This window comes from Callorhinchus milii, unplaced genomic scaffold (assembly GCF_018977255.1).
Source record: "Callorhinchus milii isolate IMCB2004 unplaced genomic scaffold, IMCB_Cmil_1.0 Scaffold7, whole genome shotgun sequence".
NCBI lineage: Eukaryota > Metazoa > Chordata > Chondrichthyes > Chimaeriformes > Callorhinchidae > Callorhinchus > Callorhinchus milii.
Window position 1 is genome coordinate 27329188 of NW_024704748.1, and position 25489 is coordinate 27354676.

General features: G+C 53.4%; 1 protein-coding gene across 2 annotated transcripts; it reads right to left on the reverse strand.

Annotated features, from left to right (window-relative positions):
* Positions 1-23917, reverse strand: armh3 (armadillo like helical domain containing 3). 2 transcript variants are annotated; one of them, XM_042337021.1, is made up of 26 exons: positions 23810-23917; positions 22333-22444; positions 21886-21942; positions 21423-21569; positions 21085-21192; positions 20813-20905; positions 20508-20582; positions 19588-19674; positions 19291-19347; positions 18519-18562; positions 18253-18313; positions 17980-18026; positions 17031-17106; positions 16636-16729; positions 16080-16181; positions 14536-14594; positions 13837-13902; positions 13322-13391; positions 12243-12303; positions 11713-11801; positions 10561-10643; positions 10247-10373; positions 9465-9540; positions 4820-4898; positions 1079-1195; positions 1-442 (listed from the first exon to the last, which is right to left on the reverse strand). In XM_042337021.1, the coding sequence occupies exons 2-26, from the start codon at positions 22432-22434 to the stop codon at positions 350-352; spliced, it is 2070 nt and encodes a 689-aa protein (XP_042192955.1). In that variant the 5' UTR covers positions 22435-22444; positions 23810-23917; the 3' UTR covers positions 1-349. The 2 variants fall into 2 exon arrangements, with proteins under 2 accessions (XP_042192955.1, XP_042192956.1); XM_042337022.1 differs by lacking the exon at positions 13837-13902 and having other exon boundaries at positions 2-442.
* Positions 23918-25489: the final 1572 nt, after the last annotated feature.

Below are 25489 nucleotides of genomic sequence, written 5' to 3' on the forward strand. Positions count from 1 at the left end.
CAGTGGCCCCCCCACACACAGTGATCCCCAACACACTGTGACGCCCCCCCACACAGTGACCCCCCTGCCTCCATGTATCAGCCCTCCCCCCAGGCCACCACCCACCCCTCACACTGCTTACACTATACCCAATACCAATCACCGGCTCAGCATCTCAACATCGCCCCCACAATCGCTGCCCCTCCCACACTGTGTGTGAAGCAGTGAGTGGTGTGGAGGTTCCTCAGCACTTCATCACAGGACAGTCAGAGAGAGAACGACTTCCCACCCGATGCCAAGTCTTCCCCGGGGAGCAGTGGGGAGGAATCACACTAGGTGGGAAAGGACGGTGGGGTCCTCAGCGAGAGCTTCAGGAGATGGTAGAAAATTCCTTCAGTAAGAGCTCCTGGGTCAGCGTGCTCACTGCCAGGTTCTTCCTCACGTTCAGGCTGATTGACCGGACCTGAGGGCACAACAACACAGTGAGGCCTCATCAACAACAACAAGAAGTTACATTTACACTTTCATATTGGGAGGATGTCCCACGCCACCGGACAGTTAGGGATCTGGACCCGAGCTGGAGGTTGGGATCAGGAGGGGTGGAAGGCAGGGAAGGTAGGGCTAGGAGGGTGGCGAAAGGCCCGGTCGAAGAGCAGGGTCTTGAGAGAAGGTATGTGCCTTGAAGGAGGCATGGGAGAAAGCGAGGTGAAGGGACTGTGGGATGGGGTTCCAAAGGTGGGGGCAGAGAGGGTGAAGGCCCGCCCGCCGATGGTGGGGCAGGCTGCGCGGGGGATATGGAGCAGGCCGGAGCCTGCTGAGCAGAGGGAGCAGACAGGTTGATATGAAGCCTCACTCAGGCCTGAGCTGCCCACACCAGGGCCTCAGCTCCTAACCATAAGGATTCACCAGGGCCTCAGCTGTGGGGGTAAAGATTGAGACATTTGACACCAGTTTCCACATTCAGACGGAAGTAAAGAGATTTCCACAATTAAATTTACGACAGATGGAGAGACAGACAGACGGAGAGACAGATGGATGGACGCCGGGCTGAATGGCCTCTCTGTAAGGCTCGTGTGAATGATTAACTTCTTGGTCTCACCAGTTCCTTGAAGAAGGCGGCCTCCCTGGGCTGCTCTGAGTATCGCTCGTACTGATCCAGGCCGTCCTGGAGTTTCAGGGTCAGTGTGTCGTAGTTAGAACGCACCACCTCCAGCACCTGCCAGAAACACAGCTTACAGTACAGCCAGACACAGCCCAACCTCCACACAGTCCAACCCAACAAAGCCCCAGCCCAACACAGCGCAGCCTCCACACAGTGCAGCCCAGTGTGGCCCAGCCCAACACAGCCCAGGTTCCACACAGCCCAACACAACAAAGCCTCCAGCCCAGCTCAACACACACCAACTCCACACAGCCCAACCCAACACAGCCCAGCGCAGTGTGGCCCAGCTCAATGCAACCCAGGCCCAGCCTCTCCACAGCTCAGCCCAACACAAACCAGCCCCAGCGCAAACCACAGCCCTCAGACAAACTGTCTGCCGCGTCCGTCATTACACTAGACTGTGACTGCCTGTGAGGGGCTGGTGAGACATTGAAACATGACAGGCACTGGCTCAAATGTCAGGATTATTCTGACTATTATTCACCAGAAGTGAGCATGCACATCACACACACACAACCACCCACACACACACACACACCACACACACCACAATCCATCAGCCCATGGAATTGCCTGATAAGCACGAGTGTGTGGGGACCTGTAATAGGGTCTAATGCCACAAGAGACAAGATGTACAGTTAATCTGTGCTTCATTAACAGCGCTCACACAGAGCCAGGCCACGCTCCCACCTCATTCCAAACTAGTTGCTCACTACCTTGTAAGCCAGCACTCTAATAACACAGCCTCCTACACATTCAGACTTATTTCAGGAACAGGCAGGTCAGTGTCAGTGCCTGGGCTGCTCTCTTGTCACACACTTCCCCCCTCACTGCCAGGAAGCACACCCGGAGCCGGGGGAAGTACATCCACAGTACACCACTCACAGTACACCCTCAACATTCCCACTCCACATACACACACCTGTGAACACTCTCCCTCTATCTCTCCACCTCGCCCCCACCTTCCCCATCTTCAGATTGTGCCTGAAGACCTTCCTCTTCAACTGTGCCTAAGGTCACTGTTGTAACGCGCCCAGATGTTAGTTAGAGGCTGGAATCTAATACAAAGGTTTTGGGAGGGGGTTGACATAGAATAACGCACCCTTGGGAGTGAGTTCTAGGCTGGAGTATAACTGGGGGGGGGTGCGGGTCAGGGAGTAATGAGCAGTAGCTGTGGTTACTTCATTGTGACTGGCTCTGGGATGAACTGGGAGCACTAAGGCTGAAGCAGTGCTCACCAGCAATCAGACTGTGAGAGGGAAGAAATCACTGATACTCTGATCAATACCACTGTCTTGAAAATAACATCTGACAGGCAACCGAGCTCGCTCTCTGCTGTGTCCCATTACAGCAACTCCTTGTGTGGCAGCTGGGCTCAGCGGTAGCTCTGTCGCCTCTCAGTCAGAAGGCTGTGGGTTCAAGCCCCACACGTCAGGATTTGGAATCACGAAGTCTCTAAACTGACGCTCCAATGCTATGGGATGTATTGCACTGTCTTAGAGATTCTGGCCTTCGGGTGAGACGTTAAACTGAAGCCCCGTCTGTCTGTTCAGGCGGACGTTAAAGATCCCACTGTGCTATTGGAAAAGAGAAGGGAGTTTCTCTCTCTCTCTCTCTCTCTCTCTCTCTCCCTGTGTCCTGGCCAACAACCCCCAATAAAATGGGTCACTCAATCCACGGTTATTTGGGGGGACGCTGTTGTGCGCAATTGGCTGCTGCGTTTCACCCACAAAACACAGTCCACTACATTTTACAGTATATCCTATGAAGCACAAATCTCAATGACTTGATATGGCGTTATACCATATACAGATTATTATTATTATTATGAATCCCCCCTGCACTGCTCTGGAGCACGAGTGTAGACTGTAAACTCGGAGTCAGTGAGAGACTCCGGGGTGAGAACTCGAACGGCTGAGTTTTGCTCCACCTCACACAATCCCCTCACTAATGGACTCCATCAATAGCCCAGATCACCCTCCAGATCAACCTGGCAGCAATTAGGAGCAGTAACACAGAGAGTGCTGCTGCTGTGTGTGTAATGTGTACAGGCAGGATCAACCCACCTCGGGAGGGCTGCCCAGGTCTGACCGCACTGCTCGCTGCTCTCACTGACCCTGCTGTAGGAGTAAATGAGCAGGCAGTCTAATGATGTTCAGCCTGAGGACTGTGCTGGATTTATAACATAACATGTAGGAGCAGGCGTAGGCCATTCGACCCTTCGAGCCTCTGCCCCACCATTGAATCATGGCTGATCTTCTAATCTAACTCCAGCTAATAACCTAACCCTGCCTTATCCCCATATCCCTTAATCCCTAATAATACTGGCACTTGCTTGTGCTACTTAGCCATTGGCAGCAACATTCTCTCCCCCTCTCTCTCTCGCTAAGGCTTTGAAAGCGTTATTCTGCACAGATGCGTTCAGCAGATAGGCCAAGGTTACTCATCCCAACAACAACAAATTACATTTGTACAGCGCCTTTCACGTCAAGAGGACGTCCCAAAGCACTGGATGATTTACCCTCCCCAAATCATCGCCACTCGCCCAATTTTGAGAGATTACAGCTCTCTAACCCCATTCCCTGCTCTCTCCCCATCGTATCTGTGTTGGTGCTCGCTCCCCCAGGGCCTGTATTCAGTCAGTAGTCACGAGCATTGAGGTGAGCTCTGCTCTGTCCGACTCCTGCGTCACAGAAACTTCCTCAGAAAGAAATTGCTGATTTTGTAACTCTTTAATGCATTTAGGCCAAAGGGCTAGCCACGGCACGGAATGAAATTGGTTCCTGCTCCTCTGTGGCCCAGACACTGTCTGGGAGACAGGCTTAGGGAACAGCACTCAATTCATCTTCACTCTAGTGGCCTGGATGTGGGCCAACACCGGGAATGATGACAGGCTAGTTTCCCTTGCTCGCTCGTTGGTGGGTGAGTGAAGGTGCAGAGAGAAGGGAAGACTTGGCAGTTTGCCCTGTGAATCTCACCAGGCAGCAGGTGTGACAGTGTCTGTGCTGGGAGCCGGAGCCTGAGAAGAGCTACAGTTTGCAATGTAGTAATGAGGTCTGGCAGGAGATTAATGAAATCATAATAATTCTTGCATTTGATATAGCGCCTTATTGCATCATTGAGACGTCTCAAAGCGCTTCACAGAATATACTGCAAAATGAATTGCCTGTATATTTTGTTCACGAAACGCGGCAGCCAAACGTGCACAGTAAGTGTTCCACAAACAGTCGTGAATTGAATGACCAAATTATTTATTTTGCCAATATTATAACTCTTTAATGAATTTAGGCCAAAAGGAATCACATCGGGGTCCTCTCGCTTTCCAGGCTCGTGCTCTAACCAATACGCATCAGGACTCCCCTAATAATCCTTGGGTTGGGGAGGAGAAAACCAGGCAGATTTCCTGCTCCAGGTGCCTCTGTAGTGCTCTCTAAAGGCAGTGCACATGTGACAGCTGGGTGGGCAGAGGTCAGGCTCACCTGCAACCCCCTCTGACCTGCCCAAACTCACTGCCAAGAGCTCGGACATGGACACTGGTCGGAGGGTGGGGGCGAGAGGGTAACCAGTGTCCAATGAGAGGCCAGACTGGGGGCACAGAGGAAATACACCAACAGGGAGAAAATGAGAAATAATTGGACTCGCTAAATATAGAGAGCTGTGCTGGTGACAAGTACCTACCTGATCCTCTGAGAGCTGAGAGATGTGGTTGACCATAGCGTAAGACTCAATCTTTGGGTTAAAATGGTTGACAATGGCTCTGAAACAGGAGGAGGAAGAAATTAGACAGAGCCTCCCACCCACTCAACACTGAGGGCACTTTATATAATAATAATAATAATAATAATAATAATCCTTGCATTTGATATAGCGCTTTTCACGTCAGGAGGACGTCCCAAAGCGCTTCACAGAACACAGTGTAAAGTGAATTGACTGTATATTTGTGGGCTAACGCGGCAGCCAATTGCGCACAGCAATGTCCCACAAACAGTCGTAGATTGAAAATGACCAATTTAATTATTGTTTTTGTTTTTTGGAGGGATTATTATTATTAGGCGTGTGGAGTAAGGAAACTTGCCCAAGGTTTCGCCCTCTGCCTGGAATTGAACTCAGGTCTCTCACTTGCAAAGCGAGTGCTCTAACCACTGAGCTACAGGACTCCACATATATAAACAGATGTTGTACCCAAGATAAAATCAGGGATATTTTACAAACATCCTAAAGTCTCTAGGAAAATGGTTTGTGTTGTGCTGGGCTCAACAGTAAACCAGCCCACGAGAGTGTGAGTCAGAACAATACACACACTCCTCATTGTGTTCTAGGCAACTGTGGCAGACATTTTACACACAGCTATGAGGTGAATGATGGAGATGACAAAAATAGACAGACAGGACCTGGGTTTAATGTCTCATCCGAGAGGCGGTGTCTCTGACAAAACAGCGTTCTCTCCACCCAGCACCGGGCTGAAGCTTCAGCCTGGACTGTGAACCCCGACACAGGGTTAAAACCGACAACCTCCTACATTCAGGTTTGATGGCTGGTTAGTGGGATCACCTGTGAGTGAAATTACTGGTTGGTGGGATCACGAGTGGGATTAATGTGTTGGATCACTGGTTAGCTGACAAGATCACCAGTTAGTGGAATCGCTGCTGTTAGTGTTAGCTGGTTTAACACTGAACCAGCCCCCTCCCCCCCACTGTGTGCAATGCGCCAGGCTGGGATGTGATTGTATTGGAGGAGTTCAGGGGATAAATGCTAAATGCTGCACTTTGATCATTCATATTCTGAGCTCTCATCTCATAACCATTACTGTCAAATGATACACTGCACGTCAGCACTGATCAATAGCTCATATGCACTGAGTTGACACTGAGCGAGAGACACACACACACATAAAGGGGGAAAACGGACACAGGGAGGAGGGAGAGAAGTCTGATACATGCGTACGCACATACACACAGAACAGGGTGGGGAGAGGGTCACACACATACACAGAGGGAGTGATGGGTGGAGGTGGGGCTGGGTGAGTGGAGGCGGGGCTGGGTGAGTGGAGGCAGGGCTGGGTGAGTGGAGGCGGGGCTGGGTGAGTGGAGGCGGGGCTGGGTGTGGAGGCGGGGCTGGGTGAGTGGAGGCGGGGCTGGGTGAGTGGAGGCGGGTCTGGGTTGGGTGGAGGTGGGTCTGGGTTGGATGGGTAGAGGCAGGGCTGGGGTGGGTGGAGGCAGGGCTAGGGAGGGCAGAGGCGGGGCTGGAGTGGGCGGAGGCGGGGCTGGAGTGGGCAGAGGCGGGGCTGGAGTGGGCGGAGGCGGGGCTGGAGTGGGCGGAGGCGGGGCTGGAGTGAGCGGAGGCGGGGCTGGAGTGGGCAGAGGCGGGGCTGGAGTGGGCGGAGGCGGGGCTGGAGTGGGCGGAGGCGGGGCTGGAGTGGGCGGAGGCGGGGCTGGAGTGGGCGGAGGCGGGGCTGGAGTGGGCGGAGGCGGGGCTGGAGTGGGCGGAGGCGGGGCTGGAGTGGGCGGAGGCGGGGCTGGAGTGCGCGGAGGCGGGGCTGGAGTGAGCGGAGGCGGGGCTGGAGTGAGCGGAGGCGGGGCTGGAGTGGGCGGAGGCGGGGCTGGAGTGGGCGGAGGCGGGGCTGGAGTGGGCGGAGGCGGGGCTGGAGTGAGCGGAGGCGGGGCTGGAGTGGGCGGAGGCGGGGCTGGAGTGGGCGGAGGCGGGCTGGAGTGGGCGGAGGCGGGGCTGGAGTGGGCGGAGGCGGGGCTGGAGTGGGCGGAGGCGGGGCTGGAGTGGGCGGAGGCGGGGCTGGAGTGGGCGGAGGCGGGGCTGTGGTTGAGGGCAGACACAGGGAAGGGGAGATCACAGTTGGAAGATTGGATGGTGGAGACCAGGGGATCGGAACAACTAAACAGCCGACCGAGGATGGGATGAGATCACATCATCTGAAGTGGATTGTCACCACAAACCAAGTGATCCTCATGCGCTGTGTGTGTAATTACAGCAATGGGGAGAGAAGAGAAAGGGATGGATTAGAGAGATTACCCGAGGTCAGCCACTCGCTGTCCTGAGAGGACATGATGGGAATTAAAAGCTTAGGAGAAAGATTGTTCCTGTTACATCACTCTTCATTTGTAGGCTCTGGTTCCACAGCTACACGCTGTAAATCTCTGGCTAGTGAGCTGTCACAGTGCTGTGCGCGTGTTGTCTGTGAGTGTATCTGTAAATCTGTCTGTGTGTCTATGGATGAGTGCCTGTGTGCTATGTATTTATCTCTGTGCTGTGGGTTGGGTGTATGTGTGTGGTGGTGGGGGGGGGGGTGTATCTGTGATGTGTATGTCTGGTATGGCTTGGGTGCCTGTGTGTGGTGTGTTAATCTTGACTTTAGATTTTCTAGCGCAAACAGCAGGTAAATCTGATTCCTCCCCTTTCTTTACTATGAAAAAACACAAAATGAAGAACAAATATGTGCTGTAAAAAATTTCAGCCCCTCACCCTCTGGTTACAGGGGCACAAGCTCACAGTCCAGGCTGACGCTCCAGTGCATTGCTGGGGGGGAAGAGAGTGCCACATTGTCGGACACTCCTTCACGAGTTTGTCGATTGATGGATTGTTTTTCCAGGGGTAATAATCCCTCCAAAACAAATTGAGTCACTCAATCCATGACTGTTTGTGGGACACTGCTGTGCGCAATTGGCTGTCGCGTTTCCCCCACAAAATATAGTCAATTCACTTTACAGTATATTCTGTAAAGCACTTTGAGACGTCTCATTAACTTGATAAGCTCTGTATCAAATGCAAGCATTATTATTATCAGACATTAAACTGAGGTCCTGTCTGTGCCTGTTCAGGTGGATGTTAAATGTCCCTCGGAGCTATCATAAAAGAGAAGGGAGTTTTTCTCTCTCTCCCAGTGTCCTAGCTGACAATCCCCCAGATAAATCGCTCATGGCTATTTGTTGGGAACTGCTGTGCGCAAATTGGCTGCTGCTTTCGCCTACAAACACAGACACAGCCCTTCACACAGAACTCTGTAGTGTTTTGACATTCTCACATCAAACGTCAGGATTCTTATAACATTCACCTTCATTTCGAGTCAATGACACTGTGTAAAGCACTCCGAGACACTTTCTTTTCTGTATTGTTAATCTGAATTTGATCAGCCTTGTAATACTGGAGTCTCAGCAGGGTGGGGGGATGGGGGGGAGGGGCACAGGGTGGGGGTAGAGCAGCCTCACTGCCGAGTGACTGATCATCGTTTAACAGAAATGGAAGATATCAATTGCTCACACTGTGGAATAATTGGATTATGAAATAGATCTGGTAATTAAATTAACATTCTGCAACGCTAATAATGAGTCTCGATGTAAAGTGATTCATAATAATAAACCTTATTATATAGCCCCTTAGCTCGTCATTGAGATGTCTCAAAGCACTTCACTGAATATAGTGAATTACCTGTATATTTTGTGGGCGAAACACGGCAGCCAATTGTGCACAGCAGTGTCCCACAAACAGTTGTGGATTGAGTAACCAAATCTTTAAAAATGTATTTGTTAAATTTTGAAGGAATCATTACCCCCAGAAAAGCGATCCATCCACTAATTGACTAACAACCTACTTATTGCTAGGTAAACAGAGGTGTGTGCAGTAAGGAAACTTGCCCAACGTTTCCCCCTGCCCATGAATCAAACCTGGATGCTCTCGCTTGCGAGGTGAGTGCTCTAACCACTGAGCTACAGGACTCCAGGAGTAATCATCAATAGGTTTAGGACTTAATTAAGTTGTGTTACATTAAAAAACATTCTCAGGAAAATGCAGATGGTGTGTATGAGGAAACGTGGGAGCACAGCAAGGACGTGTGATTAAGAGGACAGGAGGATGAATCACAGCCTGGCTTCAGCCGATCGATTGACTCACCTATTGACCAGCTGTTGGCAGCTTGTGCAGAGCAGGTCAGCCGCTCTGATGAACAGGGTGACTGAACTCACCAGCCTCCCCCACATCACCCCAGCTCTCTGCTCAGCCAGTACACCACAGGTAATTAAACCACTTAACGTAGATACATGGACTCATTTGTCACACACAATAGGAGCTCTTTGCTTTAACCCCTTCCCTGCTCTCTCTCTCCCCCCATCGTGTCTGTGCTGGGGCTCGCTCCCCCACTGGAACTCTCTACTCTAACCCCATTCCCTGCTCTCTCTCTCCCCATTGTGTCTGTGCTGGTGCTCGTTCCCTCACTGGAGCTGTCTACTCTAATCCTATTCCCTGCTCTCTCTCTCCAGCGTGTCTGTGCTGGTGTAAATTGCCACGAGCATGTAAATCACTACCGACATGTTCTCACCTGATGTTGATGAGCGCGTGTGTCACTTTACTCGCCGGTTCCTTCCACTGTCCACTGTTTGTCGACAGCCTTAACACTGCAACAGAGAAAAATCTCAAACCTTCACTGCCAATATGGGGTTGAGCAGAGACCTCCCAGGGTAATGGTCAGTGTGGGGTCTCAGCACATCACTGTAGCCTCCTCACCACTATATTCTGGGAGACTCATCGCACTTCCCGAGTCCTTAGTGAGTCACACACAGCGTTGGGGGACAGTGAGTGAGAACGCCCGGTGGCTCAATTACTGATCCCAGCCAGGTTTATACATAATAATAATAATAATAATCCTATATATTTTGGGGGTGAAATGTGGCAGCCAATTGCGTACAGCAGTGTCCCTCAAACAGTCATGGATTGAGTGACTAATTTTTTTTTAATAAATGGATTATTACCCCCGGAAAAGCGATCCGCCAATCGACTAACAACCAGGTTCCTAATTTCTGCTCGGTAAACAGAGGCATGTGGAGTAAGGAAACTTGCCTAAGATTTCGCCCTGCCCGGGAATCGAACTCGGGTCCTCTTGCTTATGAGGCGAGCGCTTTAACCACTACGCTACAATGGTGGAGAGTGAACACTGATAAACACAGGGGGCGAATGAGAGAGAGCGAGGAGTGAGTGCGAGGAGAGAGAGCGCGGAGTGAGAGCGAGGAGAGAGCGCGAGGAAAGAGAAAGAGAGTGAGTGATAGCAAATGAGCGAGGGAGGAGTGAGTGAGCAAGTGAGCGAGAGCTGTGAGCATGACTTACCCATAGAGTACAGGTTGTCAAAGACCTGGTGCATGCGAACAATCTCGTAGTAAAGTTCATCGTAGCTGCACGGAGTCGGCAGGAACGTGTCCCCGTACGTGATGAAGACGTTAAATAAATTCACAACCTGCCCCAGAGCAAAAGGTCACCATGGTTACTGCATCCCAACATGGTGGTGAGGGGGGAACAGACGGACAAAGAGAGAACGAGGGGGCAGCGTAGAGAGAGAGAGGGAAGAAGAGAGAGAGAGAGAGGGATAGATGGAGGGACAGAGCCGGGGGCGGGGTATGGAGGGATTGTGCGGCTAATCTCACCATCAGAGCCAGCGTGAAGATGTTGTACTTTCCCAGCAGCACAGTCTCATTGGACATCAGGAACTTAAGCAGGTTAATGAGAGCTGCAATCACACAGAGCACAGGTCAGCAAATCACACTCCCCCAACATCACACCAGCCACACACACCACAACATCCTCCACCTCCATACAATCCCTACCGTGAACAACTCGGAGAGAATTCGCCATTCACACATTACGGGTTAGAGACAGAGGGAGTCTCAGAGGGAGTTTTACTCTGTATCTAACCTCAGAGTGAGGAGTGGATTTGGGAGAGAGAGAAAGTTCCCCCTCTCCCCCCTGGTCAGTCTGTGGCAGTGACACAGTGACAGGCAGTGGAGGGCACAGGAGCTGCCTGTTTGGAGTGGCTCACATTATTTTTCTGGTTCTATGTGCAGCACTTGATGGGGACTAATTACATTGATGGCACCAAATCCATAAGACATGGCCATTCCCGACACAAACAAGGCCTGGTCCACACCAGTCAGGAACATTCCAGTTTGTCAGCAGCAGTGATTCAGACTGGAGAGAGTGCAACTATTCATCGCTGTCCACAGCTGTCCACAGCCCCAGCACCAGCCTGAGCCAGAGCCAGGGAGTGAGTGAGGGGGAGATCCAGGGGGAGAGAGAATGAGAAACTCAGTGACTGACAGACCGAGAGAGTGAGTGACAGATTCCTAGTGAGTGAGCGAGCAAGAGAGGGAGAGAGAGAGATATATAGAGTGTGAAACAGAGTGAATAAATGATAAACGGAGTGAGTGACAGATTGAGTGAGTAATTATGAGAGTGAGTGAGTGTGAGAGTGAGTGTGAGAGAATGAATGTGAGTGACAGATTGAGAGTGAGTGAGAGAGAGAGAGGGTGACAGATTGAGAGAGTGAGTGAATGAATCCCAGAGTGTGAGAGACAGTGAGTGAGTTGGAAACATACATAGCTTCTCTCCTCATCTCTCAACAGCCAATAGCTGTGGAGCAGAGCCCAGAGCAGCCAAACTATTTATATCACTTGGTCCTGAAATTAAACCAGAATTCTCACACATTCCCTCAGTCAGAGGCGGAGGGGCTGGCGGGGTGGGAGGGGCCATGTGGGGTGGGACGGGGCCGGTGGGCCGGGGTCAGTGAGGGCGAGGCTTACCTGACCAGAGCTCTCGCCAGGTGTAGTGCAGCCGCACTCGGCATTTCTTCTGATAACAGATCAGTTTGTGGACAATCTGAACACAACGTCTGAGAGAGAGAGAGAGAGAGAGAAAGAGATCAGACTCCAAATGCGGCACCAAACCAGAGAGAAGCTTATTTATACCCCAGTCACCGAGTCAGCCAACCCCCAGGCCCCCCAGCCCATCTGCACTATCTGGAGGGATTACACCCGGAAAACCAATCCACCAATCGACTAACAACCGGGTTGCTATTCACTGCTCGGTAAACAGGCGTGTGGAGTAAGGAAACTTGCCCAATGTTTCGTCCTGCCCCGCCAGGTCCTCTCGCTTGCGAGGCGAGTGCTCTAACCACTATGACTACGCTACAGGAATCCACATCTCTTCCTTCATCTGTACCCTCAGCGATGGAGCGCTCCACAAATCTCCTGGCCTTGCTCCTTTGTGTTAATCACTTTGCTACAGGACGCCACAAAAAGAGGAAAGGAAGAACTCTAGGTGATGAACTTACACGTAGAGGTCCATGGGGAACTCCTTCATCATGTGCGTGACCATGAACTCCACCATGAGATCTGAGACAGACACAGTCAGCGTTACACAGGCTTTACACTCCACACTCATACAACACATGCGAAAGGCCTTGCTAATTCTCACTGGTTCTCGCATCCCATAATAATCCCTTCACCTGATCCAGCCCCTACAAACCCAAAACATCTCAAGCTCTTCACAGAGAATCGCAATCAGATGTAGTGACTGTGTACTTTGAGGCCAACACGGCCGATAGATTAATTGTATCTGGGGTACTGTTGGCTAGGACACAGGGAGAGAGAGGAACTCCCTTCTCTTTTCCAACAGCGCCACAGGATCTTTAACAACCACCTGAAGCAGTACAGACAGATCCTCAGTTTCATCTGAGTGACGGCGTCTCTGACAATGCGGCGCTCTCTCCCTCCTGCGCTGTGCTGGAGCATCAGCCTGGAATGTGACCCCACACGAGAGAGGGAGGACGAAAGAGAGGGAGAGCGAGAGAGAGAGAGAGGGAGTGAGAGCGAAGAGGGAGAGAGAGGGAGAGTGAGAGAGAGAGAGGCAGAGTGAGGGAGAGTTAGAGAGAGAGACGGTGTTTGCTGCTGGGTTTGAAGCAGTGCAAGGCAGGATACTGGGATATTGTGATATTTCTGCTATCTGCACATTACAGTAATTAGAGGTTCCTCTGTTTAATTCCCCCACTAATAACATCAGCTCCCGTGTGATATTTCTCACTAAACCTCACTATTCCCCAACGTGTAACAGATCCCCCGCTTTCCTCTCCAGCCTGAGATAAACCTGCTCACAGTGCAGAAAAAACAGGTATGTTTTCTTCAAGATAGAGAAAGTCTGTTTCCTAATTAGTCTGTTTTGCTTATTTAAATCAGTGACACAATCACCTTCCCAGATGTTGTCTAAATTGTGGATGTATTAATATACACACAGCTGTTGGCTGGGGTCACACACAGCTGTCGGCTGGGGTCACACACAGCTGTCGGCTGGGGTCACATACCAGCTAGGGGGGATTGGCTTACCCAGCGCTGAGGGGAGGGTGTGATGACTTACCGAGCACTGCGCACACCAGAGGCCGTGAGGGGATGCTCTTGTCTGCACTTTTTTTGCGATGTCTCATGGGCTAACAGCAAATTATAAGTTAAATGTCATTATAACGCTGCATCTCAGTTCCGCACGCACACTCTGCCCCCGCCCCCCCCCCCAACACTCTGCACTCCCCCACACCATCTCTCTGCCCCCTTGCACCAGCACTCTGTCTCCCCAACACTCTGCCCCCCCCCATACTCTGCACTCCCCTGCGCCATCACTCTGCCCCCTTGCACCAACACTCTGCCCCCCCTAACACTGTGCCCCCCCCCTCACACCAACACTCTGCCCCCTCCCGCACCAACAATCTGCGCCCCCAACACTGTGCCCCCCCTCACACCAACACTCTGGCCCCCCAACACTCTGCCCCCCCCTCCCCACATACCAACACTCTGCCCCCCACATACCAGCACTCTGCCCCCCACATACCAACACTCTGCCCGCCCACTCCCCCATCCAGCCTGCCCAGCTCCACTCACCATCCTGTGCAGGTTAACACGGAAATTCATGTTATCGTCATGAAGGAACGTGTTAGCGTACTGATCCTGAACCAGAGAGGACAGAACATATTAATTACACAACCTGTGCAAGCCCAGTCCCCAGCCTCACCCCCCACCCACCCACACAGCCTCCAATCACAAGTTAACACGCTCTGCCTTTCCTCCCTGACACAGAGTGTATGCTATTTGGGGGAGGGATGGATAGAATGAATGTAAAGACGGAATAGAATGAGTGTTACTCAGTGATGTGACCTGCTAACCTCACACCGACCTGTCCACTCCCTCCGCTTAGCGGGCTCCGGCCTGCTCCATGTCCTCTGCCCGCTCCCCTCCACCCCCACCATCGGCAGTCGGGCCTTCAGTCTCTCTGCCCCCATCCTTTGGAACTCCATCCCATAGTCCCTTCGCCTCTCCCCTTCCCTTGCCTCCTTCAAGGCCTGTCTCAAGACGCTCATCCTCGACTGCACATTCGGGCATCCTCCTATCCCCACCTCCCTAGACCCCCACCCCTCCTAATCCCAAACCCCTGCTCGGGTACAATATCTCTGACTGTCTAGCGACTTTGGACGTCCTCCAACGTGAAAGGTGCTATGTTGTTGTTGATGAATTGATGAGATGCTGTGATTGGACACGTGGTGTGATCGCTCCAGTCAGGCCGAGACAGTGTCTCAGACATACCTCAGCAATACACGTCAGGATAATCAGACAGAGCCGAGCACTGTTCAGCCGGTGTTCATCTGAAAGGTAAAAGGGTGGAATGAGCAGGAGAGGGCAGGCAGGTCGGACACGGACAGAAACTCAGCCAGTCACAACTGTCCACACGATAGCTGGGCTCAGACTTGCATCACAGGGACTTTCATTTGAACAGTCAAACACAATTTCATTTTATCATCTTATCTGAGGGACGGCACCTCTGACAATGTAGGGCCTGGGGCAATGGGAGGAATTACAGTGTATTTTGTGAAGCGGTTTAGAACTCTCTCCGCCATAACAACAACAACAAGATTTAATTTATAGAGCGCCTTTCACGTCGGGAGGACATCCCAAGGCGCTGTACAGTTGGGTCAGGACCCGAGCAGGGGGGAAATGGTCAGGGTGAGGGGAGGGAAGGGAGGGGGCGAGGAGGGGGGAAATGGTGAGGGGAGGGAAGGGAGGGGGCGAGGAGGGGGTACAGAGTCGAGAGGGGAGCTGAAGGCTCGTTCAAAGAGAAAGGTCTTGAGACCGGCCTTGAAGGAGGAAAGGGAGGAAGCGGTGAAGGCACTGGGGGATGGAGTTCCAGAGCCTCGGGGCTGAAGGCCACCGATGGTAGGGCAGTTGGGGCGGGGGATGTGGAGCAGACCGGAGCCAGAGGAACGGAGGGTACGGGCAGGTAAGTAGGGGGATAGTAGGTTGGAGAGGTAGGAGGGAGCGAGGCCGTGAATGGCCTTGTAGGTGAGGATGAGGATCTTGAATTCGATCCTCCGGGGGATGGGGAGCCGGTGTAGGCGAGCGAGGGCGAGGGTGAGGGTGAGGGTGAGGGCGAGGGTGGGAGTGATGTGGTCTTAGTGTCTGGTGCGAGACAGTACACGAGCTGCAGAGTTCTGAATGACCTGCAGTGTGGAGGGAGGGCCGGGAAGGCTGACGAGGAGAGAGTTCCCATAGTCCAGCCTTGAGGTGATAAAGGCGTGGACCAGAGTTTCAGCCGCGTGAGGGGTGAGGTAGTGCTGTAGTCTGGCAATATTCCGGAGGTGATGGAAGGCGGTGCCAGTTGTGGCGCGGATATGAGGAAGAAAGGACTGTGGATCATGGCTGAATCCATTCACATCTTCATGACTGGAACGACGGGGAGGTCAGAATGTTGGGGGCAGAGTGCTGGTGCGGGAGGGCAGTGTTGGAATGGGAGGGGGGGCAGAGTGGATAGATGTTTGTTTGGTCAGGATATCAATTGGCTGTATAATTCATTTTACAGTATATTCTGTGAAGCGCTTTGAGACATCCCAAAGACGTGATAAGGTGCTATATCAAATGCTAGGATTATTATTATCAAGGGATAGGGGGCAAGGGCGGGTAATTGGAGTTGAGGTACAGATCAGCCACGATTTTATAGATAGGGGGAACAGGCTCGAGGAGCTGAAAGGTCTACTTATGTCTACAAGATGTCTCAACGACGGGATAAGGCGTGATATCAAATGTAAGGATGATTATAGATTATATTCTGCACGGTCTCTGTCTCTGTGATGCACCTTTGGTGTCCTGCATGACGATGGAGCAGTACTTGAGGAAGGTGATCAGGAGGTTTCCCGTCTGCACGTTCGGGTCTAACAGGAGCTCGGAAGTGTTCATTACTGCAGGAGCAGAGTCAAGAGAGGTTACATCAGAGCTGCCTGTCCCAGCCTCATTACCTCGCAAGTGACAGACGAGGGAGATGAATAAATTAGTAAAATTTTACATAGAATCATTAATGCAGCAACAGCAGAAAGCAAGAAGAATCGGTGAACATAACTCGTGTGCACGTGTGTGTGAGAGAGACAGGGAGAGAGAGTGACAAACAGAGAGAGAGACAGAGACGGGGAGGGAGAGAGAGAGAAACCGAGAGAGAGATAGGGAGGCAGAGGCAGCGAGTGACAAACAGAAAGAGAGAAACAGAAACAGAGACAAAGTGAGAGAAAGAAAGAGACAGAGAGAGATAATGAGGAGTGTATCTTGACGTTTGAGACGTCTCAACGAAATGGTAAGGCGCTAAATCAAATGCAAGAATTATTATTGCTGTTATTATTATGATAATGATGAAGGACTTGCCGTCTGAGCTGGGAGGTGTGGTACCTAGCGGTGTGCTGGGTGTTGTCGGGGTGACTGGGGTAATGGGTGTGCTGAGTCCAATCTCTGGGTGACTCTGAGATTTAAGCAGAAAACTGAACGTCATAACAGGTTCACACTTTACCAGCTGTCTCCCTGCAAACACAGCACTGGGGCCTGTTAGCTCGGACACACACTCGGACACACACACACACACACACACACACAGGGAACGCTTGTAACTCTAAAGCTCCCAAGTACACCATTGGCTGGTTGTGAAATGTTCCTACACTGCACTTCTGTCCTCCCCACCCCTCCCACCTGGACACCTCCCACCTGGGGGGGGGGGCCCTGTCACTCGCGGGTGGGGAGGGAAGACCCCAGGGTGGTATACCTACCTGTGCTAACACGGTGATGAAGTTTCTGTTGAGATGGACAGCCTCGTACAGAGCCAGTAAGATGGCCTCATTGGTTCTGAGTGGGAGAGAATGCAGGTGAGCACCGGGGGAGAGAGAGAGATGTCCTCCGCTCCCATTCCCAATAACAAGCCGAGACACTCACTTGCCCTAACATTGTCTGACACACGATTAGTCTGTATCCTCAGTACAATCAATCCCTCACATCCTGTCTGCCTGTGGTACAAGAGGCTGTGACCTGCCTCCTCCCCCACCGCTCCCCCTTCCCCCACAGCTCCCCATCCCCCACAGCTCCCACTCCCCCCACCACCCCACACCACTCCCCTCTCCCCCACCGCGCCCCTCTCCTCCCCATCCCACCACCGAATCTCCCTGAATATCAGACAATCAAAAAACAGTCAATACACAACATGTACTGTGAAATGTTTCAAAACATTTTGACATGGTAAGGCTATATAGAGTGCAGGATTTGTCTTCTGAGAGAGTGAGATAGAGAGAGAAGCAGAGAAAGAGAGAGAGGGGGAGAGAGAGGGAGAAACAGAGAGAAAGCGAGAGAAAGAGCGGGGGAGAAAAAGGAGGTAGAGAGAGAGAGAGAGAGAGAGAGATGCAAAGAAAGAGGACTCTGAACCTCAGTACAGACACACTCACATTGTGGGCACAGGATTAACAGCCCAACTGAACCAGGCTGTCAGCACCAACCCAGCAAGTGCTGCCAGCACTGACACTGCCCCCCAAACCCCCCAGGGTGCTGACAGGTACATGCTGTGAGTGAGTGACTGAGTGAGTGAGTGAGTGAGCGACAGGGGAGATTGGTGGGGGGGGGGGGGTGGGGGGAGCCTGTGGTGAGGTGGGGGCTGACGGAGTCTGGTTTAGTGAAGTTCAGTTACAGAGCACCACATGTATGAGCTGAGGGTGATTGTGGGTCACTCACTGCACAGAAATCTTCTCCTCGGCGTCCGCAATAAACATACTGCCCATCTGGAGAGAGACCAAACTTGTCACCCTGAGCTACACACACATACACACACCACATACCCACACAACACACTCACACACAGGGGCACGCTCTCTGCCCACTGCCACCACACACTCGACACCCACTGCCGTTACCCCGAGCTCTGCTGCCCCCCACGCACTCCCCTCCTACCTGCCCACCACACCCTCACCCTCTGACATACGGCGCCTGAATGCTGGCGGTGCTCACCATGCTGCTGATAGCAGAGAAGAAGCCGCCCTGAATCTCCTCCTCCTTGTCCTTGTATTGTCTGTCACACAGAGAGAGAACAGTGGCCATCACTCCCTCACTGAGTCTCAGCACAAACACCCCCACCAACCCCTTCTCAAACATTTTACCTTAATTTCTCATTCTCTTTCACTGATCTTGGAATGTGAGAGTGAAAGAATGAAAGAGTGAGTGAGTGAGTGAGTGGGTGGGTGGGTGGGTGGGCAGTAAGCGAGTGAGCTAGTTACCTGTTGTATTGGGCCAGGGCCTGGGAGATGACGAGCCCCATCCCCTGTAAGAGAAACACAGATGGTTACAAATACCATCAGATCAGGTGCTGGGAGTGTCAGCTTGTCAGGGTTTCACTGTGGCTTTGTCAGACGTGGGTTTAGTGGGAGAGGGTGGGCGGGGGTCAGCTGGGTGTCTGACATATGCGGAAATCCATCACCGTGCTTAAGAGTCTCCAAACCAGTCTGAAATTTCCATGCATCCCACCTACACTTGGAAATCCCAAAGATAAGTTGTTGGAGAGAAATATGCACTCTCTCCCTGGAGGGATACATCCTGCTTACCTAAGTCCGCAAAAGTATTAGGCGCAGGTTGGCAAGAGCCAAGGCTTGGAGACCCCAGACTTTGTGTTGGGGTAACTGCTGTAAATCCAATCACCTAAAACCACATAACTTGCGATTAATGTCACTGTCCGGCAAGCTTTGTTTGTGCAGCTTGGACCACCCCACCCATTAGGGCTTTGGCTGCAGGGTTAACAGGAGCTTAGTGGGAGGATTCCCCCAGTGACTGGTCGGCCCTTCCAGGTTCTGCCAATGAGACAGGCCGGGCTGTGCTGTCAGCAGCAGTGAGTGCCCTGGGATATTGTGGATACGTTTAGCTCAGAAACTGGACTAGAGACCGTCACAGAGCGCTGGCTGGATTCTGACATTCCGTTGCCAAACATGTCACCTTGGAGCCAGTTCAGCTCCATGAAGGCCCTCCCACCCCCACCAACCCCTTGCAGGTACTCACGTTCAGTGTGTTCTCATCATCCACGATGGACAGCTTGACGATGTAGGGATTCACAGACTGTCAGACACAACAATACGTCACAGAGTAGCCACCCCAACTGCAGCGATGAGGGAGTGCGGGGGGAGAGGGGCGCAGTGGGTCCGTGTCGAAGGGAGATGCAGGGGGAGTGGAGAGCGTGAAGGAAGGTGGGGGGATGGGTGGAGGGAAGGGGATGCGGTGGGGGGAGGGAAGCGAGGGGAGTGTGCGGGGAGGGGGAATACAGGATGAGGAGAGTCGGGCAGAGTGGACTGCGCTTACCTCGTACTTCCTGTAATTGACCAGCAGAGCCAGCAGCACCACAGAATGGTAACCGTGCCGCACCCGACTACATGTCACCGACAATACCTGGGAGAGACAGAGCCGTGGGTCAGCGCCAATCACAACACACACCTGTCACATACGCTCAGTGACACCTTCCCCTCCATTGTCCATCGCTTTGGAACGTCCTCCCGACATGAGAGGCGCTGTGCAAATGTAATGTGTTGTTGTTGGTGTAACATCAACAACACACAAAGATACAAACACGATCAACACAAACACATACACACAGATACAAACACGACAGACACACACACAGGGATGTGATTAATCTGGGGTGATGGCTCCTTCACACACTGCTGAATATTTATCACTATTTAATAAAAATGAAAACTCAGCAGCCAATGTCTGAGCTATATGTGTGAGGGTGAGAGTCAGACACTGTGTGTGAGGGTGAGAGTCAGACACTGTGTGTGAGGGTGGGAGTCAGACACTGTGTGTGAGGGTGGGAGTCAGACACTGTGTGTGAGGGTGGGAGTCAGACACTGTGTGTGAGGGTGAGAGTCAGACACTGTGTGTGAGGGTGGGAGTCAGACACTGTGTGTGAGGGTGGGAGTCAGACACTGTGTGTGAGGGTGAGAGTCAGACACTGTGTGAGGGTGGGAGTCAGACACTGTGTGAGGGTGGGAGTCAGACACTGTGCTGCAGCGCCATCTGGTGGCTATGCTGGAAGGACACCTTCAGTCAGAACACGAAGCCTCCCAATAGGCGCCCCCACACCTACTGAATTACTGACCCCATCAACGCACCAGTACATACATTTACACATAATACCCCGCCCCCATCCTCCCCCCAACATACACAGACCCCCTACACCCACCCCTCCCCCCCCCACACACACACAGCATCACTGGCCTCACCTGAAGAATCGCCTCAAAAATACTGTTGATCATCACATACTCCAGAATGGTGTTCTGGCTGATGTTGTCAGTAACCTGTGGGGAATGTTTACATACTGTGTATGAGACCAGAGATACAGAGCTGAGAACTCAGTTAAAAAATGTTAAGAGTAAATCTGCCTCTACACTGTCCGTCCACACTCCCAGGTCAGGGTTAGAGACACAGTAGACTCCATCTATTCTGTCCATTCACACTCCCAGATCAGGGTTAGATGCAGAGTGAAGCTCTCTCCACACTGCAGACGGCTGATGACAGCTGTTCTCACCGTCACAAGGCAGAGCAGCAGCTTCAGACATAGACTCTTCAGACTGTCAGAGCCATCACCGCAGAGCAGAGCGTCCAGACTTTCCATCAGGTTCTGAGAATCAAACAGGCATCAATCAGGAGAAAGGGTCAGCCATGAGGAGAACACAACACCCAACCCAAATACACAGCCACTCAGGCACGCACACACACAGGTGCCCACACACACGCACACACACAAACCCACGCGCACACACACACACACCAGTGCCCACGCACAGACAGTGACCTCACTTTCATCCTGAGCTCCGCCTTGTCGAACCCCATCAGTAGGTTGATGATGTCGAAGCCGGATGTCGGCTTATTCTTCTGATGCACCCCCCGGATCAGTGCACAGAGTGTCTGCAACACAGAGCAAATCACATATAACACACACAGTGTTACACACAGCACACAGTGTCATACACAGTGCAGTGTCACACACAGTGCACAGAGTCTAAAACACAGAGAGCGTCACACACAGCACACAAAATGTCACACAGTGCGCAGTGTCACATGGTGTCACACACAGCGCACACAGAGCACCACACAGAATACTGTGTTTGGAGCGGAGATCGGGGGGAATGACTGACCTGCAGGGCGTTGACCACTGTGATCTGGTGCTCCTCGCCCAGGGCGGTGATGCAGTGCTGGAACAGTCTGTTTATATTCTCTTTCAGCTTCATCAACTCCTCCCCATCCAGTGTCTCTAACCTGGTCTCCAGGTACTGTAGGTTTACCTACTCCACACACACCACCACCATGTAAATACCAACTACAACAACATCACATAAACATTGACAACAACAACTGTTTCACCCACAAAATATTTAGTCAATTCACCCGACTGTATATTCTGTGAAATGCTTTGAGACATCTCAACGATGTGATAAGGCTCTATATGAAATGCAAGGATTATTTTTATATATTATAAGGCAGATCACTGAGGGGAAGAGAGAGAGAGAGAGAGAGAGGGGAAGGGGAGGGGGGAAAGGGGAGGGTGGAGGGGTAGAGAGAGAGAGAGAGAGAGGCAGGTGAGGGAGGGACTAAACTGACCTTCATCAGGAAGAGCTCTTCCCAGAAGCGGGGGTTGTTCTTGGCCGGGTCTTCATTCTGCGGGGGGGGGGGGACACCAACATCCCGTTACTCCCACCATTCCCATTTGTCCCCCCCACAACATAAACATCCTGTTACTCCTCCCGTCTGTCCTCCCCACAACAGCGATACCCCAGCAGGGGAGATAGGGGAGACAGGCACGGTGTGCAGTATATACAACACAGTATAACAACAACTTGCATTTATATAACACAGTGCTGGGTATACGGGAAGCTGTTGCACACAGTATTGGGTATATAGGAAGCTGTTATACAGTGCTGGGTATATATAAAGCTGTTACACATACTGCTGGATATATAGGAAGCTGTTATAACTCTGGGCAGCATGAAGAGGATGGACACTGACGGCCATATCAAACAGCAGAGGTAGTGACGTGTGGAATCTTACCTTGAAGATCTCATCGTACATTAACACCACTTTCTCCTTCAGAGGCTTTCGGCTGGAGGAGGCTTTGCGGAGAAGCCCCACTTTCTTCTCTACCTGCGCCATGTTGTGGTGTCTGTAACAGGGAGACTGTCAGTGGGGGAGACACTGAGAGCGCATCCACACCGAAAGCACCAGGATTCATTATAAAAACAATTTGAGGTTTAATGTCTCATCCGACAGCATTTCCAACAATATAGCGTTTCCCCAGCCCCGCCCCCCGAGCCACCCGCCCCGCGCCCCCCCCCGCCCTCCCTCAGCCCCGCGCCCCCCTGAGCCCCGCCCCCCCCAGCCCCGCCCCCCGAGCCACCCGCCCCGCGCCCTCCCCCGCCCCGCGCCCCCCCAGCCCCGCGCGCCAGCCCCGCGCCCCCCCAGCCCCGCGCCCCCCCAGCCCCGCCCCGTGCCCCCTCCAGCCCCGCGCCCCCCCAGCCCCGCCCCGTGCCCTCCCCCGCCCCGCGCCCCCCAGCCCCGCGCCCCCCCAGCCCCGCCCCGTGCCCTCCCCGCCCCGCGCCCCCCCAGCCCCGCGCCCCTCCAGCCCCGCGCCCCCCCAGCCCCGCGCCCCCCCAGCCCCGCGCCCCCCCAGCCCTGCGCCCCCCCCAGCCCCGCGCCCCCCCAGCCCCGCGCGCCCCCCCAGCCCCCCGTGTCCTTGCAAAATTGGGAGATATCAAATTTGAGGATTATTCTAACACAGTAATCCCGGCATCTGACACAGCGCTTTATCACGTTTTCGAGACGTCTCAAAGCGCTTCACAGGATATACTGTAGAGAGTGGAATGAAAAGGAGTTTGTGAGAGGTCCAGAGATCAGGTCTGACCGTGGGGAGTGGGGGGTGAGCACTGGGCAGGAAACACCGGACGGACAGAGGCGTCGAGAGGACAGAATGCGGTCGAGATGTCTGAAATGGCTTCACTGACTACGCCGCGAGTGCTGAGGCTGTGGCTCAGCGGTTACTGCGGGAGGACCGGGGCTCGACCCCGCGCCGGGGACACCGTAACGCACTCCACGGTCTCTGGTTATCGCACATCGATCCGGGGATCGCTTTCTGGGGCTAATAATCCCTTCAAAATAATAACAGCAATAATGTGGTCACTGAACCCGCGGCTGTTGGCGGGGACACCGCTGCCCGCGATCGGCGGCCGCGGTTCACCCACAAGTGCGCAGTCACTACACTTTGCGGTGTACCCTGTGAAGCGCTTTGAGACGCCTGGAGCACGTGACGAGGCGCGGGTCAAACGCCGGGATTGTTGCTGTTGTTGTTGTGACGGCGCGAGTCTGTGGGCGGCTCTGGGGCGGGGCCGAGGCTGTGCCGGGGGTTCGGGGCCTGTTGCTGAGGCCGTTGCTGCTCCCAATCCCCGGCCTTTCCTGCCGGAGGGAGACGCCGCCCGCCCGCCCGCGCTATGGGGGTCGCTGTCCTGTCAGAGACCGCAACGGCGCCGCTCACCTGTCACAGCCATTCCCGTCAGCGGCCTCCCACCCGCCAGACACTGCCCGGGTCCTCCAGCGTCCCACAATCCCCGGGTCCTCCAACACCCCACAATGCCCCGCTCCACCAGCCCAGCGCCTCCGTTTCCCACAATGCCCCGCTCCTCCAGCTCAGCCTCCATTTCCCACAGTGCCCCGCTGCTCCAGCTCAGCCTCCAACACCCCACAATGCCCCGCTCCACCTGCCCAGCGCCTCCATTTCCCACAATGCCCCGCTCCACCTGCCCAGCGCCTCCATTTCCCACAATGCCCCGCTGCTCCAGTGTGTAGTCGTTGCCCAGCTGTTGTGTGTGTGTGTGTGTGTGTGTGTGTCTGACACATGTGGGAACCCATCACTCACTCCATCACTGGGCTCAAAGTCTCCAAACCACACTGAGTGCCATACACCTACACAGTAACCCCCACCACCACCACCCACCACCGAGCCAGAATTTCGGAAGTGTCATTATAATGCATTTACCAGCAATGTTTGTTGCTGCGGTTTTTTATGCGGGAATGCCCTGTATGTTACTTCTCAATCATGAGGGGCGCTGTATAAACAACAACAAATTACACTCGTATGGCGGCCTTCACGTCAGAAAGTTATTGTCATTGTCCGTTGGCGGGATTCCAACCTCGCTAAGCAAATCAGCGGACGGTTAGTGTCGGAGGGTAACACAAACACAAAGAAGCCGACACGGGGACATTGAAGGATGGGAAGGCGGGAAGCCATGGGCGCCATGTGGGTTGGCGGAGCCGGCACTTGTCCGTGGAAATTTGGGGCCCGCAGAATTTTTTTTAATGTTTCATTTTCAGGTCAGGTCCTGCAAGGGTTGAATCCGGTTACCCGGAAGTTTACTGTATACGGAAAGTCCCCAATTAGATTGTTGGGAAGGAATGCGCACTCGCTCTCTCTCTCTGGAGGGAGACATCCTGCTTACCTAATTCCGCAGAGTATTAGGCGCAGGTTGTCAAGATGCACAGTGTGATATGCTGTCTGTCAGCTTCCTGCTGTTTGTCCAGCTCCGACCCCCCTATCTGTGAGGGCTTTGGCTGCAGGAGCTGAGGGGGCGGATTCTCTGCCCCCAGTGACTGGTCTCCAAATCAGACACTGACCAGTCTCTAGATTCGGAGATCTGTTGGAGACTGGAAACACTGATCTACTGTAAACCACAGAGCAGCCCTGTGTGGCAGTGAGTGTGTGTGTGGGGGGGGTGGCAGTGTGTGTGTGTGGGGGGGTGGCAGTGTGTGGGGGGGGGGGTGGCAGTGTGTGGGGGGGTGGCAGTGTGTGTGTGTGTGGGGGGGTGGCAGTGTGTGTGTGGGGGGGGTTGGCAGTGTGTGGGGGGGGTGGCAGTGTGTGGGGGGGGTGTCAGTGTGTGTGGGGGGGTGGCAGTGTGTGGGGGGATGGCAGTGTGTGGGGGGGGGTGTCAGTGTGTGTGGGGGGGGTGGCAGTGTGTGTGGGGGGTGGCAGTGTGTGGGGGGCGGGTGTCAGTGTGTGTGGGGGGGTGGCAGTGTGTGGGGGGGGGTGTCAGTGTGTGTGGGGGGGTGGCAGTGTGTGGGGGGTTGGCAGTGTGTGGGGGGGGTGGCAGTGTGTGTGTGTGTGGGGGTGGCAGTGTGTGTGTGGGGGGGGGTTGGCAGTGTGTGTGGGGGGGTTGGCAGT